Source organism: Podarcis cretensis, assembly GCF_951804945.1.
Source record: "Podarcis cretensis genome assembly, chromosome: 4".
Taxonomy (NCBI): domain Eukaryota; kingdom Metazoa; phylum Chordata; class Lepidosauria; order Squamata; family Lacertidae; genus Podarcis; species Podarcis cretensis.
In genome coordinates, this window is record NC_137173.1 from 24362196 (window position 1) to 24381847 (window position 19652).

General features: G+C 38.9%; 1 protein-coding gene and 1 long non-coding RNA gene across 4 annotated transcripts in view; one reads left to right on the top strand and one right to left on the bottom strand.

Moving 5' to 3' along the window:
• Positions 1-19652, top strand: part of LOC307215125 — a 58599-nt gene that overhangs the window by 9332 nt on the left and 29615 nt on the right. The gene's annotated exons all lie outside the window — the stretch shown is intronic.
• The window catches only part of CRYL1 (crystallin lambda 1), a 37241-nt gene continuing 32662 nt past the window's right edge, over positions 15074-19652 (bottom strand). Inside the window, exon 8 of the mRNA XM_079974070.1 lies at positions 15074-17864. Within this exon, the coding sequence (XP_079830196.1) occupies positions 17736-17864 (129 nt within the window). The 3' untranslated portion in view covers positions 15074-17735. The remainder of the gene's footprint in view (positions 17865-19652) is intronic.

The following is a 19652-nucleotide window of genomic DNA, read 5'->3' on the forward strand; positions in this document are numbered from 1 at the left end:
ATTATTTGAGGGGGCAGTGTCACTGAAATTGTATGCATGCACCGCATCATGTGATTTATTATGGGAGGCTGGGCTTATTTGCCGCTCCTATATTTTACTCAAGTTCACAGCCATATTGTTGCATCTCAGAGGAGTGGCAGGGCAGGCAAGCCCAATAATATTAGTGAAGTCTAGTGATAAAGTCCAGTCCAATCAGCGACTGCTTGCTGGTCAAGACCCTGGATAATTCCCTTTGGGCACTGTTGGCTAGAGAGCTGTTGCCTCAACAGTATACTGAGGTCTTGTGAAGATTGGTTGGCTAGATACTTCCTATTACCCTTCCCCACCCCTTTGTTGAGGAGCTGCCTATTCCTTTAAAATGCAGTTACCCTGCTCTCTAACCAGGGTTAGATCAAGGATATATTGGTGCATCAACAGCCTATAAAGCACTGCCAACTCCATCTTATCATGGGGCTGCAATCTTGTTTGCACTCATCAACTTATTTTACTATTAAAATCATTCACTGAGATCCAGCACCAAGAGCATTCTGGTGGTTCCCACACTGTGAGAAGTGAAGCTACAGGGAACTGGGCGGAGGGCCTTCTTCGTAGTGGCACCCTCCCTGTGGAATACCCTCCCTTCAAATGTCAAGGAGATGAGTAATTACATAACATTTAGGAAACACCTGAAGAAAGCTTTTTTAAGGTTTAATGCTTTATTATGTTTTTATATATGCTGGAAGCTGCCCAGAGTGGCTGGGGCAACCCAGTCAGATGGGTGTGGTACAAATCAACAACAACAACAACAAAAATATGGGAATTTGAACTGGTTTGGGACAAACAGGGAGGGCTGTTTACCTTCATATCCCAATAACTTGGAGCATTTGGCTGGCCATTGCATCAAGAAGTTTTGCTCCAGCATGGCTATCATGCTATGATATGTTATGTAACTACAATTTCATGTTTAACATGCTTTCAATATGAAATTCTCCAAATGCATTTAAATAATGCTTTTTAATTGAATGAAGGCCTTTCAAGGTCTTTGCTTGGAGAGTAGTCGTATTTTATTGCAACTGAAGGGTTTCCTTTTCTTGGCAATTTGTGTCTCCCTGGTTAAATATTACTAGATAAGTAAATGTTTCCATTTTCAGATTTGCTTCATAGTATACTTTTGTACTCAAGATCCGTGTACTTTAGGGATCACAGAACCTTGGGACTACAAAAAAACAACAACCCAGCACACAAATAAAGTGTAACCTTAGTTGGACAGATTGATGTTAACCAACTTTTCTATTCTAAATACAAGAAAGAGACTACAAACAATCAGAGGACTTGATAGCTGCAGTCCTCAGTCTTTTCAGATCCAGGAACCATCTTTAACCCAAATATTCCTTAATTTCAATGGTAGTACTGCTGTTGCAATTCACCAGTTCAAAATGAATGGTTTAGAGTATGATAATGTTCAGACAGAATTTAACCAAACTCTAAACTCCACTGATCTTTCCAAATACTAAACTTTGTAGTATGTTCAACTTTTAGCTTTCAGAATGAGACAATTTGACTTGCATTTCAGTTATAATGTACTCACATGTATAATTTATTACATTTCTGGAATTTTATATCAGAAATCCAGACTAATCTCAGGTATTATGGGGCCTTTGGGAATTATACTTTATGTCTGCAAAGTGTTATTATAAGCCACAATAAGATTAGGCTTGGAATAGTGAAAACACATGAGAATATAACATCCTCATATTGATATTGTTGCATGCCGCCCTGATCTCTGAGTGGTGTGAGATCTCAGGGGTTCCAGGCTCTTACCCAAGGTTTTGTTGTCTTTGGAATGAGGCACAGCGGAGAGTGTGGTGTCTTTATGATATATGGTTTATTTACACATATACACAACCTGAGGCTATGATGTAGGGGTTCACAGGGTCTTGCTTCCCTCAAAGCCACAGCCTTGGATTCAAACAGAAATCAAACATCGCTCTGACTCTCTGGCTTCCCAGGCTGCTACTTCCAGCTTCTATCTCACATCACTCAACTCTCCACTCTAGTGTTTCTCTTTCTAACTACCAGCCAGTTGAGGGAGGGGGCCCACCCATTTGTCCTCTAGTGCTGAGCCACTCCCTTTGTTCCCTTAAGGGCCTGTTTCCTAGGCTACCATCCCACCAGGAATTGAAATCCTTGCTTACATTTTAAGACTTGCTGGATCTATATCATAAAGAACAAATACATGTTCCTGTTTCAAGATAGATATCTGTCTTAGGATGTACTTCCAACAATATTTTCAAACAAAAGGGCTTCCAGTTGGGGCAGTATGCTCTGTTTCCCTTCCTTCCTGGCCTTCTATGTGCCTTTTATTTTCATTAGGTATAAAATTAGATTTTAAATACCAGGTTGGAGGAAAAAGAGATCTGTCTCTTGTAATGTGTGTAACCTTTGCCCTTCTGTCCTCCTTGCACCCTGCCTGCTTCATCCTTGTGTTATGTCTTGTCAAATCCAGTTTGTGTAGCTTTCAGATGGGATTACATTCAGTTTACCTCTTCCTTCCTTATAGAAATACTTTGAGAATTGCAAGGATTTTCTTTACAATATATTATTGTCAATCAATGAAATAAAGATATAAAAGATACACAATAACAGAAGAATAAATAAGGAAAATTTCAAACCAAAAGGATGATTAAGAAAAAGTTTCAAATACCATTATAGTTTTCCACCTAGTCATATAAAATTGAAGATTATATCACTGCTAGAAAGTATGTTTCTACACGACAAGTCTTAAACCTACACTCACACACATCATTTTAAGTATAAATAAAATATCTTCCAGTTAATATGACTGTTAATATTCTTGCAGCTGTTGCTGTAAGTAGCCGCTTTGTTCTGTATACTTCATATGGCGTATCACTTACTGTAGATAAACATAAGCCACAGCAGCAAATATCTTGGATAAAAGTATATTTAGTATTAACAGTTCATTCGTCTTGGGAAGCATGAAAATTATACTGAATGAAAATACTCTATAATAAAATTATGGTGGACACAATCCAGTCAAAAAAGTTTTAAAAATTATTTAGTGGTACACAAATGTTTACAGGCTTTGCTTGGATCATGTTATGTGTGACATATATACATATATCTCTCTATACAGCAAAGATTATAAAGTCTATAGAATCCTTATGATTCAATAACCTACATGGATGTCACTTCAGTATCGGAAATTAACATACAAGCCGCAACTATTTTGTTGCATATACAGGTAGTAGAAAGCAGCAGCAGGCTGTAGCTTCCCTATGTTTGCAGACTCAGCAAGTAAGCATTTATACTCATCACATCTGAAAGAGTTCCTAGAGTCTGGACTCAGAAGTGAAGAAGGATATAGCATTCTTTCCATGAGAGACATCCATGCACAAGACATGCTAAATGACAAGAAAGTTAACAATGGCACTCTCTTCAGTTCTTTCTTACATGAATGACTGGCCTATGAAAATAAGTTCTATCATCCATCTAATAGTCATAAGGGAAGGGGAGATGGGTGCATTAATGAGCAGAGCAGAAGTCTGGCAACCTGGGTGGGGATATTTCTGAGATGTCAACACCTTGCATAATTCTCATGGCTTTAATTCTGTGTAATGGAGTTGGGATAGATTCTGAAAGTTTCACATGCTTCCTTAGAAGTTTAGTGTGAAGCTCAGAATCTGCTTTCAGTAAAGCTGTGGCTTAAGAATTGTAATGTTAATGTAAACTCTTTTGGAGCAGTTGTTAAGGAGCCAGTAGAAGTGCTGTTTAGGCTTTTCATGACTAATCTCCTAAATGCTGCTGAAGATTATGTATCCTCCTTAGTAAATAATATATATATGACACAAAACTTTTAAGAAACAACTGTCAGATTAGTTGGCTTTAGTATGCTATCAAGCCCTTGAGGGGAAAAGGCTGCAAAGGCTCTACAAAGCTATAAACTACACAGTATACTGGGGGTTGCTTTTTCTGTCTCTTTAAAGAGCTTCAGATCCCTAACAGAGCCCCAATGTGCAGGTATTTCCTCTCAATCAGTGCTTCTTACCACAGCAGGGGAGGAAGTTGTGAATACAAAACAGCTGCTTAGTTTTCAAATAAGAGTTCAATCTCTATATCTGTTAATTATGCACCTCTGTTTTATGTAGTGTGCCATCTGCTGACAGAAAAGATAATAGTTTAGTTTCCTACCGCCTCTACTACTGCTGTCATTAATTATGAGCATGTAAAGATATTCTGAGTACTGTTTACCTGCCAAACTGACCCACAAACTTACCTCACTCTTTCTACTTTAAACTATGAATTATACTTATATAATTCAAACAAGGATTAACTACATCTTTTTATCTGCCTTTTTTAAAAAGCTGGTTTGAAATAAGCCAGTAATCAGCTTCAGCTTTGGGGCTTATACATAATGGCCACTGAATGTTAAAAATTCAGTCGAGATAGTCACATTCCCTGAAACAGGTTGAGTATTATGCATATTGACAAGAAAATGTAGTTGAGATATTTATTTTTTCTTATTTGGAGAACATGCATAAGAAAAAATGTTACTTATTTCTCACTAATATATGTATTTGTATGCACACTTATCCATTTTGTATACTTTTTTGTTGAAATGCACTGGAAATTTTTTAGTGAAGGTTTTGAAGATAGTTCTATTTCAGTTCACACACTGTATTGTTATAGGAAGTGCTATTTAGGTATATGTTCACATTAAAATGTGAATTGAACCAATTTTCTCCCCCATTCCTACTGGAGTTAAGTCTCATTGACTTTAATTTCTTAGAATCATAGCATTGTAGAGTTGGAAGGGGTCCCAAGGGTCATCTAGTCCAACCCTTTGAAATGAAGAAATCTCAACTAAAGCATCCATAACAGATGGCCATCCAACCTCTGCTTAAGACCCTCCAAGGAAGAAGAGTCCACCACCTCCTAAGGGAGCTCCACTGTCAAACAGCTCTTCCAGATGTTTAGCCGGAATCTCCTTTCTTGTAACTGCTTTGTCCTAGTCATGTAATGATTCCTCGCCCACACTGATGGACCTGTTCAAGTAAAACATCCCTCCCCCAGATTCTATCCAAATTAAGGGAGGATTGAGAGTGGATCTTGGGTTTGCAGGTTTTTCTTTCCTGCTCCTCCCTTTCCCACACTTCATCCACCCAGAAAGAAGTTGCCAGGGAAATGGGTGGATCTTGCATTTCTTTGAATGGAGAAATGAAGAGCTCCCTAATTCTGCAAGTGGGAACTTAAATTCACAGCACACCCTGACCAGTTAGTATTCCAACTCTATTCCAATTCATTAGAATTCTATGATTTTGTGACTGAAACTCTGGGGAACTTTGAGAGTCAGTGAAAACAATACTAAGTTATATGGACTAATAGTCTTACCCTGTATGAGGCAGCTTTTTATGTTCCAAAAACTATGGTACCAGAGGAGGCTTTAAATTGAGAACAGAACCAACATGTGGACAGAATGTAGTTCTTGAGCAAGGAAATGCAGAAGTGAGAGCTATTGTTCACCTCCAGGTGGTGCATTGTTTTGCACTTTTCCTGTCATTGTTCGTACACACAAACACACACTGCTTGATTGTAATAAAATCTCTAAATGGTTTAATAAAAATATTAAAATTATCAGCAGTAAAAACAGTTAGTTGTGCTCTTTAGCTTACACAAATAAAGTAAGGTAATAAATAAACAAAACAGACGAAGAAAGGACCAGATATGTATATACAGCCCCACAAACTCAGATATCAAATCATTGACTGGAAATAAAGGGACAGTTAAGTCCAGTCGCGAACGACTCTGGGGTTGCGGTGCTCATCTCGCTTTACAGGCCGAGGGAGCCGGTATTTGTCCGCTCCGCAGACAATTTTTCTGGGTCATGTGGCCAGTAAGCCGCTTCTGGCACAATGGAACACCGACACCAGAGCAGCGCACGGAAAAGCTGTTTACCTGGAAATACTGACCATCATTTCAATGTACCATATTTATTCTTATCAAGCTAAGGCAAACTTTAAAAATATTATAGTTTTTCTGGATAATTATTTCACAAATAAAGTACTGTAGTGGAATCTGAAATCCAGTTTTATTAATGAAATCAAATACTGTGTTATTTCACACAGTTATTTCGCGGGGATTTTCCCCTAGTCTGCGTCTGCATTGGATTTAAAGTAGTTTTAATTGCTTTTATTAAAATGAAATCTATTTACATGCATTTTACTGTTGCTATTTTATTGTTAAGTTGCTTTAAGATTGTTCATAGGAAGTGATTCACAAAATAGAAATAAATAAAAATTATATCCCATTCAGTCATACTTGCCAATTCTAGAATATGAATTTTAACTTACTGGCTTTTGAGCTTAAATATTACATTTTGAAAATACTCAGAACTGGTAAAAATTAATAGGATTTATAATCCTGTCTTTATATTAGCATACTGTATATACAGTAATAATACTTAGCCAGATATAAATTACAGTGGTACCTTGGGTTGCAACTGCTTTGGATTATAACCATGTCAAACCCAGAAGTGCATGTCCCTTTTTTTGGATTACAACCCATTTTGGGGGGGAGGCCCCACCGGCAAAAGCACGCCTTGGGTTACAACCTGTTTTGATTTACAATTGGACCTCTGGAACGGATTATGGTTGTAAACCAAGTTACCACTGTATATGCTTCTTTATCTGGTTTTTAATGTCCTTGCAAATACCAGTATGTTCCAGTAATAAATGCGTATTTGGTTAAATTATTGAAGTTCTGTTCTGACTTGTTGTGTAGTCATTGTCATTGGGCTTAAAATATTAGAGCAGAACTTTCAGGGAGTAGGCTAGGAGAAGCTGGATATCACCATGTCAAAGGAGGAAGAGAGGTGTTTTGTTTCTTGCCAAATCTCAGAAGACTCCTGGTGATGTATTTTTTAGTAGCTGCTATTTTATAATAAGTAGGAACTGGTGGCAGAATTTCCCTTTTAGATTTGAAGTACCAGTCCAGTGGTACCTCTAGTTATGAACTTAATTCATTCCAGAGGTCCATTCTTAACCTGAAACTATTCTTAACTAGAGGCGTGCTTTTGCTGCTGCTGCGCCGCCGGCACACAACTTCTGTTCTCATCCTGGGGCAAAGTTCTCAACTTGAGGTAACTCTTCCAGGTTAGCGGAGTTTGTAACCTGAAGCGTTTGTAACCTGAGGCGTTTGTAACTCGAGGTACCACTGTATTAAAAAAGAAGTGTAGATTTGGTCCATAAGAAGTCATGACTCAGGGGTTTTTTAAAGCAGGAACTTGCCAGAACTCAGTTCCAGCACCTCTCATTGCCATTATAAGAGAACAAGGGAGGTGTTTATGGTAAGTTCTGGCACCTCTTTTTCTAGAAAAATAGCACTGGATAGGAGTTACTATAATAGCAAAATTTTGATTTTGTGTCATATATCCACTAAGATACACATATAACTTGCTTGTCAGTTAAATTAAAGGTATTGTTCAGTGAACAGAATTCTATTATTTGCTATGGAAGCTGTAGATTGGCTGTAAAAGTTGAGAACATATGGGAGCTGGAATAGCTCAGTTGGTAAGAGCATGAGACTCTTAATCTCAGGGTTGTGGGTTTGAGCCCACATTGGGCAAAATATTTCTGCATTTGTAGGAATCTACAATTCTGTGATTCTGTTCTAAGAGACAGGAAGCACAAGTTTCATTCTCTTACTTTCTGATCCATGTTTTTCTTTTTCAATGTCTAAATCTGTAGTCAGATTATCAAGATCTCAAACTAGAGAGAGAGGGAGAGAGAAATTCTCCATCGCAGATGTTTTGATTTTCACATCAGGTGTTTCAAAGAATGAGGAATATGAAACATGAGTCACTTGTATTTCCTGTCACCACCTCTGCATGTCATGCATCTGAAGCTATTCAAGGTCACACAAAAAAACCTCTTCTTAGTTATGGACTCAGCAGTAAGTCTTGGATAAATTGTTATTTCTCAATTTCAGATCTGCATCTGTAAAATGGGAATAATAGTGGCCTCTTTCTCAGGAGTAATCAAGAGAAAGATAATAAAACTGTTTCCACACATCAAAAGATCTCTGTTATTAATAAGAAATTTGTTATAATAAAGTCAGTGAGACATAACCATTTAAATCCATGTAGTTCACTTTAATTAGTTATTTGTGTTGGTACACCAGACCATAAAGACCAGGTGCAAGCCTTACCATGTTTACTCAGAAACAAGTCCTATTTAATTCAGTGAGGCTTAATCCCAGGTTTAGGATTGTCAGCATAAACAATACTGTAACAAATAATAACTTGCCATTTCAAATCTTAAGCTTTCTGCTTTATAAACAGTATATAGCTCTACTTGTATTATCTAAGAAAAGAAATAATATTTTAAAATTGCTTGTTGCCTAAAAGTAGTTATACTGGAAATCAGTGTTAGAAACTGAGATATCAAAGCCAGGAGCTAAATGGCACCTTAAACCTAGGTTATGGGCACAATAACATAATGTCTAGGTGCACTTTTTTATAAGAAGAATACAACGCTGAAAATAAATGATCTGCAGCTAAAATACTATGTTCATTTTTTACATGGTCTAGTCCTTCCCCTGCCCACCCTCCTAATATTCTTAAGAGGGGTCTCTTCTCCAGTCTTCAGAGAGTAGCTGGAAGTGGGGAAGCAGAAAAAGGTCCCCCTTTCCTTCCACTCTGCAGTTTTAATCTGAAGTCTTAGGCGCAGTCCTGCACCCAGAGCTCAGAAACCTCTTGCACTAATGAAATTCCGCAGCAAAATGCGCCTATTTTGAAACTATTCAACCCACACATGTGGGCACCTGGAGGCATAAATTACAATTAATGTGTCCTCTCCTACCCATTAAAACCCATCCCATAGTTTGGGTGTCACTAATGCATGGATAACTGGTGAGATCCACTGTCTCAAGGTAGAGTTGCAGCTGGTGCATCAGCCTATGCTGACGCAAGGCAATCTTGGCCACAGCCACAGCTGAGCCTCCTCCCAGTTAGCAGTGTGTCCAGGAGCACCAATGTATATAGGACCCATGAGGAAAGTGTGGGAATATTATAGTTCTCTTTGAGATTTTCCTGACAATAATTACCATAATCCTAGCATAAAGATAAGGAGAGTTTGTTGAGCAAAGGTTAGGTGCATTATAGGGCTACTCTGTAAAGAAAGCAGAAGGCAAATAATGTGTGCACTGCTTCAAGAGGCAAGTGTAACAGTGAGTCAACGGCGGAATCCACACACATATGAAAAAATGCTGTGAAAATGCTTTTTTTAAAAAATCATTTTGAAATATACATTGAATTTTGCATAGCTCTCCATCTAGTTTCACACTTGTATATTGCACTTTACAACATATTTAAAACGTTTTATTTGCAGCTGTGTAGCTGAGTCCACTATCTGTTCTCAGTGTTTCATGTTGCTGGCTCAGCATACTGGGTGGCTGTCAATTGGAGGAATGTATATACCTCTCTCTGCCTATCCTCAAAAGAGGCAGCATTGCAACCCAAGTGTGCCCTCGTTCACCCCACTGAACTTCCTTAGAAACTAGTCTTGTAACTTGGTCCTTACAAAGAGGGCATGCTGAGCAAGATTTGAGACACACAAAAAAGTCCCGGGTTGCAATCGTACACTGACACAGGAGTAAGACCTACTGAACTCATTGGGACTTAACATCTGACTAGACAGGTAGAGGACTGAACTGTTGGTTTTATTACCGCCTTTTCTACAGCTGCTGCTTCCAGATTATTATTCACCTTGCTTGACAACAAGGTAGTAGGAGAGTAGACAGCCCACCAACCTAAAAATTATTCTCACCAGTAACTACAGTGAAACCAAAGAAAGCAGCACAGGGACCAAACCTTGCAACATATCCAGATACCTACACAAGCAATACTGTTACAGGACCTAATGATATGGGATATCATCTACTAGAGATGCCTCTCTACACAGAAGAACAAACGGCTACAAATCTTGACACCAGAAACAGCAGTAGCCAGAAACCATTATGAGAACATGTCAACATGTAGGGATATAACTGTCAAAGGAATTTCCAAGAGAGACTCCAGTGTGCAACCACTGAATTACTACAGAGGAATCTTTGTTCAGGAGCAGGCTTCACTTCCTCTTCTGTCTTCCTGAGAGACCAGAGAAGCCCTGTTTATCACAGGGTGGGGAGGGATTACAGATTTCTAATCCCATGTACCAATACCAGGATATTTGTGCTACTATGAGGCATGGCTGGCCTAGTGGAGTGGGTGTCTCTTGGCTGCCATTCTGACAATGGCATTGCTGCTGCTTACCTGGGTGATGCGGAAATGGGGCTGGGTGTTGGCAAGGGCAGGGCTCCGTGGGTGCAAAAGTTGAGCCAACTGCTGCTACCCTACCTAATCCCTGCACCATCCAGGTGAGTAAAAAGGTAGAAGGTAAAGGACCCCTGGATGGTTAAGTCCAGTCAAAGGTGACTATGGGGTTGTGGCACTCATCTCGCTTTCAGGCCAAGGGAGCCAGCGTTTGTTCACAGACAGCTTTCCAGGTCATGTAGCCAGCATGACTAAACCGCTTCTGGCGCAACGGAATACTGTGACGGAAACCAGAGCGCACTGAAACGCCGTGTACCTTACTGCCACAGCGGTACCTATTTATCTACTTTTGTAGATGGCATGCTTTTGAAACTGCTAGGTTGGCAGCAGCTAGGACAGAGCAACAGGAGCTCACACCATCGTGGGGATTCGAACCGCCAACCTTCCGATCAGCAAACCCAAGAGGCTCAGTGGCTTAGACCACAGCGCCACCTGCGCCCCTTTCATATCCAGGTGAGTGGCAGTGACAGCACTGTCAGAGGTGCAGCTCCACAGCAGCACCGATCTCAACAGCCACTCCTGGTTATCACCAACACTGCCTTAGGAAGTCTAGACATTTTGCTGCTATGTAATTATGTACCGTAATTATCACGGCCTGTTCTTTTTGCCTTTCTCTACTCTTTGACCTCTCCGTTCCACTATTATAGACTTCATGCATTTGATTAAGCAGACTCTATTATTAAAACCATTGTTAGCCTTTAAGGTGCTTCATTGTTTTTCTTGCATTTAGGCTGATTGATATTTTGGGATTTCTTTGATGGATATATTATTTTAAATTTTGTATTAGGGATAAGTGGAAAAGCTAGGCATTTTATCATTTTAAAAGGAAAAAATCCAAAGGAAAAAGACTGTGGTGGTAGTTTAACTAATTATACAATTGTGTTGACACAGTCCCATGAATGCATTCCAAGCATTATATCTGAATCTTTTCCAGAGTGTATAGTTGCATAATGGTACTTTTCCACAGTTCCATGTGTTTGAAAACCCATACATGGGAATTGTAAAGGGGGGGGACGACACTAGCTGGTGTAATATGTGCAAAGGTGCATCGTTTTGTAGAATATCAGCCTCTCTGAACAATAGGCCAATTTATTTAGAAGCAGAAGTCAGGCCTCTAAAATCTGTACATCATTAACTGGTGAGGGTATGATAAGGTAGAACCACTAGGTTAGATCCATACCATGTTATTTGAACTTGGGTTTCACTGAAATCCATGTGAAACATTTGCATTTATATGGGAAAATGCTGAGTAGACATGATTAGGATTGCACTGTTGGCCACAGTCCTACTGATTTCAATGGGAAAGTTTGAAAACAAATGACTTTCCCTGGTGAAAGTCATTTATTTAGATAACCTAGCTATAAAAACACCTAGCACCTTTAGAGAAGACAGACAACTAACAAATAAATCCCTACATGCAGGTTGCACATCCCTGCATTGTCAAATTGTCAAAGCAGTCTACTTAACCATTGTTGGCAATATTCATAAGACAAGATGCTATATCCAAAGGGCATCAGGGAGCAAATAGTTTGTCTATTTGCCCAAACTCAAACCATCTATGGTTTACTGAAACAAGGTAACTTCGAACCTTGGTTTATAAAGTTGCTTGTTTCAATTAACCATAGTTAGGATTAAACAGTTCAGCGTTCATATGTAGCCCTAAACTGTGGTTAATCAAAATGGAAAGAAAAACTTCCAATTTCTGCACAGCCACACTAGAGGAGCAGAAGGGAGTGAAATCACATGAGCCCAAGGCTCATCTAGCCTCATTCCTGGAACAATAAAAGTTTATCACCACATTCAAGAGCAGCCAGTAAGCCTGCTTTGGAGATACTGACCAGGTTCCGGCACTCCCCACTCCTGCTCCCATCTAGGCTGAATCAAGTTATTTTACATCCAAATATTCGCACTTGCCATTGTGGCATTCCGTGAGCAGACCAAGACTATTTTGTTACATTGGGCCTTCTGTTGTTAATTATGTTGTGTTCGTGCTAGTTTGCCATTTTCTTGCAATCAGTTCTCATGATTTAAAATTATTGTTGCTGTGTTCGAGTTGTGTGGTTGTAAACCACTTTGAAATCAGTCAGCGAAAGGTGATGTAGAAACTTTGAAAATGAAATAAATTGGCAACGTATTATGAAATTGGTAAAGTAATATATAAAGCAGTTTATATACAAAAGCATTATTAAATAGTTATTGATAAAGTTTCAAGAACGTAGAATACCCTAGGCTTTTTAAACAATTACTAAAGTCACTTGAAAAATATATTCTTTCAAGAAAATCTCTTTGCAAACTTGTCTTTAAGCTGTCCCAAAGCTGTGGTGGTGGTGGTGGTTTTCTTATGCAAGGATATTAACATAGCTATCCCTCTGGAACGTGTTGCAAATTTGTGATGCAAAAAACCCTAATTATCAAAGGAGATTATAATTATATACCCTTTCATTTCAGATACATAGAAAATAATGAATTATGACAACCAGGATAGTATGTGTTGCTGTAGTCTTAGATGACTGCTTATATAAACCTCATTCATTTACAATTACATCGTAAATACAAATCCCTAACGAAAGTCAACGTGTGCCTGCAAGCTACTTGGACTAGTAGAACTGGTGTGGTCAAAACACATCACCAGTGATGGTTCCATAGCAGATTTTCCCAACCCCAGTGCCTCAACAGATGTACCATCAAGTACTTTAGCTGGAAACATTGTGAGGTTCAAACCAAAATCCTGTAGGACTAAATATGTAAATCCTTCACATACATAGAAATCCATACGGATACTGCTAGGTTTCAAAAGTGAAACATTTGTTGTGGCTAACTTATACCATGCATCACATTCCACATTATGACTTTAAAAATTGGCTCTCTTGCATGAAGCACATCAGCCCAGTTCGACTCAGCAATTTAAGACCCTTGTGGTTCCTTCCAATGCTACAAATCTAAGTCAATAGTATAAAGGTTTAGAAGTCTCCCTTGAAGAAAAGCTATATATACCGATTCATCTTCAGAGCAGTCCTACCTCATAGATGATATTTTCTCATGCACCTCAGCCCCAGCGAGGAGGTCTCAAGGCACAACTTCACGGTCTGCTCAAAGAGATGGTGCAGCAGTAAACCAGGCTTCTCCTCCCAGGGCTCTGCTCAATGAGGGGAGGATGAAGCAGTTATGGAAATAACCTATGAATGCAGCACTTATCACCCACTATCAGATGCTGCACCCACAAGGGATTACATGAAAGCCCACCAGAAGCCAGGCTCCTATGTTGGATGTCATATAACAGGTTTTCAGCTAATCTGCCTAGCTCCAATACAAAGCACTAACATTCATCTACTTATAGGGATGCTTCGCGTAATTAATGTCCAAATAATAATTGAATTGCTCTTCAACTGCTTTACTCCTCCTCTGATACGATTTACTTCCACTCATGGTAATTTGCAACATGATTTAGCAGAACACTTTAAGTGGGTCTGCCACATTAGCAGAAGACTGCGGCTACATTCTCAGCAGTCTCAATGAATATACATTTACTCCTGAGAATAGCAATTTTTAGCAGCATAAATCAAAGCCACTACAGCTAAAATTAAAATATTCCTCAGAAGTCCAGGACAGCCATGAACTTACTTTTAATGGCCCTGGCAACCACCATTTAACTTCTATGATTTATATATAATTATAGTAACTTCTTAACATAGGGGTTCTACCACTGAGTTAAAGAGAATCTTGTCCAAGCTTAATCTTAGGGACAGGTAGAATATAAATTTAAATATAGAAATAATAATTCATGTACTGGTTAAAACAAATTGTCCATTCTTGCATACCACTTTTTCTCAAGCGCTCTACGTGGGGCTACCTTTGAAAGTGACCTGGAAACTACAACTAATCCAGAATGCGGCCGCCGAGACCGCATAACACCAGTTCTGAAAGACCTACATTGTCAAAGTGTTGGTCTGACCTTTAAAGTTCTAAATGGCCTCGGCCTGGTATACCTGAAGTGTCTCCACCCCCATCGTTCAACCCGGACACTGAGGTCCAGCTCCAAGATCCCTCTGGCGGTTCCCTTACTGCAAAAAGTGAGGTTACAGGGAACCAGGCAGAACGCCCTACCATCAGAGGTTAAGGAGATGAGTAATTATATAACACTGAGGAAGCACCTGAAGGCAGCCCTGTTTAGGGAAGTTTTTAATGTTTGATGCTTTATTGTATTTTTAATAATTTGTTGGAAGCCGCCCAGAGCAGCTGGGGAAACCCAGCGATATGGGCGGGGTGTAAATAAAAAATTACTATTATTATTATTAGCATAATTTCAAAATTATTTACACAAAATTAAAATTAACATTAACAGCAAGATTCTCAAACTGCATTAAAACCATAGTGTGATGTTGTGGTGTTGGAATTAGACAGTCACTTTTGCCTTTTTATGATAAGCACAAGATGAAGTACATAAACAATTGAATTCTCTGTAAGGTTCCACAGTGTTATAGACTGAAATACATTTACCACTAGCTGCAAAAACTTTCCCGTCCAAGCTAGCTACACTGGCGTCAGTAACTATCATTCAATGGATCCCTGTTCAGACCTGTACAGATAACAGCATGTGGTAACTTCAAAAGTAAACTTCACAGTGGGGTGATGCATTATCTGCATCTACCCTAGCTTATCTCAAGCTCAAATTTAATACTGGCATAAAAATATCCCACAAACATAACAGAGATTTCATTACATATGTTTATTGACAAGCAAAGTGAAGATATTTACCAGTGTTAAGAGAGCTTCAATATTTCAGAACAGAAGCAAGTTAGAACAAAATGACTTTTAAAAAGCCACACTCATATTTAATAAAATGAAATTAATGTTATGGCAATTATTTAGAAGCTGTATTATAATTCCACCATGATGTGGTTTAAATAAAGAAAAGAAGTTCTCTTTCTGTTAGATTTGCTAATGAGGTTTTGAACATCATGTAGTTATTAGCATAATGGAACCAATCAGTCAGTATAGCTCATCCCTGTCAACAAAATAGCCCTGAACACCATGCAATCATTAACAGACAATTGAAAAGTCATCATTATAAAATGGCAGCACAAAAACAACATCACCAGTAACCAAAAATAAAACGATTATACAGGGCTGTGATAATTAATCCAAGCTGAAACTCAACTAAACAAGATGGTCTTTACAGGTCTAGTCTAGAAGAAGCTAGGGTAGTCTCCCAAAGGTGGGAAATCCAGCTGAGAAAACCCTCTGCCCAGCACCTGCCATCCAAACGGAGGACAAGGAACTCCTCTGAGCAGAGTCTCCCCTGCTGAAGTTTCTTCTGTATCTATAATCCTCTTAAAACTTCACATTAAGACTAGGGCTAGGCGATATCTGATTTTCAACACTAATATATCACAAGCTAAACATTATGATATACTGATATATCACAATGTCTGAAATAAGGATGGAGCTATGCAGAGGCATTGTTGGCTTCACGGTTTTTCCTGCACCATGATTTTTGCACAGCTCCGGCGGCGCAGCGGCAGCAGGAGGCCCCATTAGCTAAAGTGTTGCTTCAGGTTAAGAACAGTTTCAGGTTAAGAACGGACCTCCGGAACGAATTAAGTACTTAACCCGAGGTACCACTGTATGGACTTCAAACTGGCTTTGGATGATATACTGATATATCACCCAGCCCTAGTTAAGACATGGAGGAAAACTGAGCAGCTTGCCCCATGTTGTCTATAAGTTATGCTACAGGAGGACCCTATGAGGTATCAACTACACTCCCCACCTGTGAAGGCATCTGCCAAGGTTACTGGTTCATTCCGTGTGGTATATAAAATATTGATATTTGTCCCATGGCCTAAGGCTTTCAATCTCACAAAAAGGCAGTTAGTTGGTTAGCAATGATGAAAACAAGGTCATCAGTTTATCTACAGAAATATTTTAAATCGGATATAAATTGTTGCCAATAAGAATTCTTCTACTTCATAAGACTAAAAAAAAAGGGGGAAACTGATTTTAAAAATGCTTTTCTCATATATATTTTTGTATATTGAATATGGTACAGTAATCTGTGGCTGAGGCATTGGTTGGTTCCACCTTCATAGTGGAGAGACATGCTTTGCAACAAAATGACACCAGATACAACCCTTGGTATCTCCAGGTAGATACGACTCTTGTTTGAATTCCTAGAAAGCCAGTGCCACTCAGTGTGGACAATACTAGATGGACCAATGATCTGATTTGATATGACGAAGCTTTCTTGATTAGTTCAACAACCAACACATAGTTGCATAGCTTCTACACAGACTAGTACAAGAAATATGTCTGCAATGGTATTTGAAACTTGGAATCACTGTAGAGAACTGAACTAAACAGAAGGAACTGATTCAGGTAAGATAGTCAACACAGCAGCCCAAAGAGTTATTTTTGAATGAGCTTCTCTTATCAATGAGCTGTATAGAACCCTGTTGAGAAAACTGTTTAGCTACCAAGCTGTGAACATCATATGGGTCCTGAATTTAGTACTCAAGGCTTCAGACAACACATCTGGAACAAGTAATATAACCTATGACATTGTAAACTGCATTTGTTTACTTGATTTTAGGGAAAGCTTTTTTAATCCCTAAAGTCACGTTGCAATTGGAAGAACAGTCAACAGAACCAGGTTAAAAACAACATCATCTTCCAGTCACTATTATATGTTCCTGTGTAGATTTATTGCCATCACAGGCACCATACCAAAGTCTATGATGCAAAGTTCATAATGTTAAAGGCCCTTTAACATTAATGAAACAGACTTGTCTCCAAATTAATTTGCTTATAATCTCAACTGATCATAAATCAGGGTGTGATGGCTAGTACTCAACAGAGCAGAATGCAGCCCAAAGGAACAACCAGTCATTATTTTTGTCCCAGCTTAATCTTATATTCCCCAAAATGCAAGCTCAAACACATCTTGGGCTAAATTAACCACAAAGTATGATTATAACAAGCATCATTTTAAATGAATAACATCAGTGTTCTGTACTATTAATATTTAAGGGTGTGCTGATAAGAAGCCATCCCAGAGTAAAACTACTAAAATTACATAATAATTAGTAATTTCTGTAATACAGGATGTTACTTAAAATGAAGGAAGTCTTGCATTGAAGGTGCAATTTACAATCAAATATGCAGTCCCACTGAAATCCATGCATCTGCCCCAAGGGTTTAGGATTGTAGCTTTAGATAAAAAAAATTCCAGCCTTAATTAACTTGACTATAGTTATGTGGATTGACCAACTCTGGCATTTGCAGCTGAGTCTTCCATGCTTTTAACATCTGCTTGTGGAAGAGATGCATGTGCCCATTCAAATACCAATCCAATGATGACTGCCGCTTTGGTTTAAAGATTATGCGTATTGTCAGATTTAATTTCCTTTTTCAGTTTAGCCAGGCGTGCAAGACATTCATCTCGCCAGTGTCTTCTGGCATTTAGGTGTTCAGGGTCAGCTGGGGTCTTTTCACACATTGCCTGGTAAGAAAAGGTTAAAAAAAATACAAGTCACAAATAGGAGAACTACAGTCATACCTTGGTTTACAGACGCTTCAGGTTGTGCGTTTTCGGGTTGCGCACTGCGCCGAACCCAGAAGTACCGGAGCGGGTTACTTCCGGGTTTCGGCGCATGCACAGAATCACTAAATCATGCATGCGCAGAAACGCTGAATCGTGACCCGCACATGTGCAGACGCAGCACTGCAGGTTGTGAACGCTGCAGGTTGCAGACATGCCTCCCGCACGGATCAAGTTCGCAACCCGAGCGTCCACTGTACAAGTAGGACCTGTAACAAAATGTTGCATTGTATCCTTCTACCTAAAAGAAGTGCAAAGCAATTTCAGTTTGTTGTGGAAGCAAAGGTCCTTTCCATTCAACCAGTATATAGCACAACAAATGGTGAATCCAGGTATCTCCCATCCATCTAGTTAAGGCTACAGTTTTGGAGATATCACGTTAACGTTAGTCCTAGAGAAAGAAGTTTGTACAGGAATCATAATGTGTAGACTAATTTTAAAGTGTTTTTTAAAATAAACATCAGACAGTGTAATCAAAGTAGGATGCAACCATGGTTTATCCTGTTTATTCTCATCTGGTCCTGAACAATGCCATTGCATTTTTTTATTTTAATTTTTTATTTATGGTTTTCAGTTATATACATTTTAATAGTTTTGCAGTCATTTAAACATTTCAAAACTTGACTTCCTTCCTCCTCTTTCTGCAGTTCCTTAAATTTATTTTTATCATTTCCTGCATATTTTAACTTAACTTATTCTTTTATTAATCTGCTTTAATTGTATACTCTTATGAAACTGCAGGTTATTACAATAATCCTGCCAATTTGTCATGCCACTGTTTTTTAAGCAACATAGAAGATTCCTGGTCCTTGGCCCTTTAGGCGTCAGTACATGCTGGGCATTTGACCTCCTTTTTGTCTCCTCATAGACATTGTAAAGCAATTTGTCTGTTTAGATGTCATTTTGAGTGTATCCTTAGAGAGGTAACTTACGTAAGGTGAAATACTTAAGCCTCTGCTTTTGTCAGGCATAAAGACAAGAATGGGCCTTGAAAGTCAAGAGAGACACTGGTGCCAGTAAGATAAGAATGAGACAGGCTGTTCTGGGAAGATTATACATTAAAGGAACTGAGTGGAAAGAATGAAATGACTAGCAAGAAGAGGTTCAGCTTTGTATCATGGAAGCATTTTTGCCCAATGTGTAAGAGTGCTCCAGATAATGACAACCAGTTTGTTGAATTAATGAGGTGACCCAAATATTCCAAAGTCGAGCATTTCAACTTACCTCTGATGAAAATACAGTGTTAGGTCCTTTGGGCATGTATAGTGGTTCCTCTACCCCCCTTAGATCAAACTGTCATTGCCTTTGGTGACAGCCATATAGCCTTATTTTGCATGTGGTTAATGTACTGATGTAGGGCGTACAACAGGTAAAGTTGGCGTATAACAGGTAAAGGTGGTGCGTATGCGCAATTCATTCTGTATGCTACACTGCAGAAGTGCCACCCAAAGTGGTAGCAGGCCATGAGCAATTGCTCACTGAGTCATATGCCTGCAGTTCATGCAAACTGGGCCCAGGTTGACTCTGCTGATCTCAACATCTATTAATTTATACAGTGTCGGAATTCATTGTTCATTAAACTTCCAAACAAAAGCCAACTGATGTGTAAACTGTACCAAAAATGGGTAAGAGCTGTTTCCTAAAAACAAGATATTAAATGCAGGCTGTAAGTTTGATGGATGTCATGTT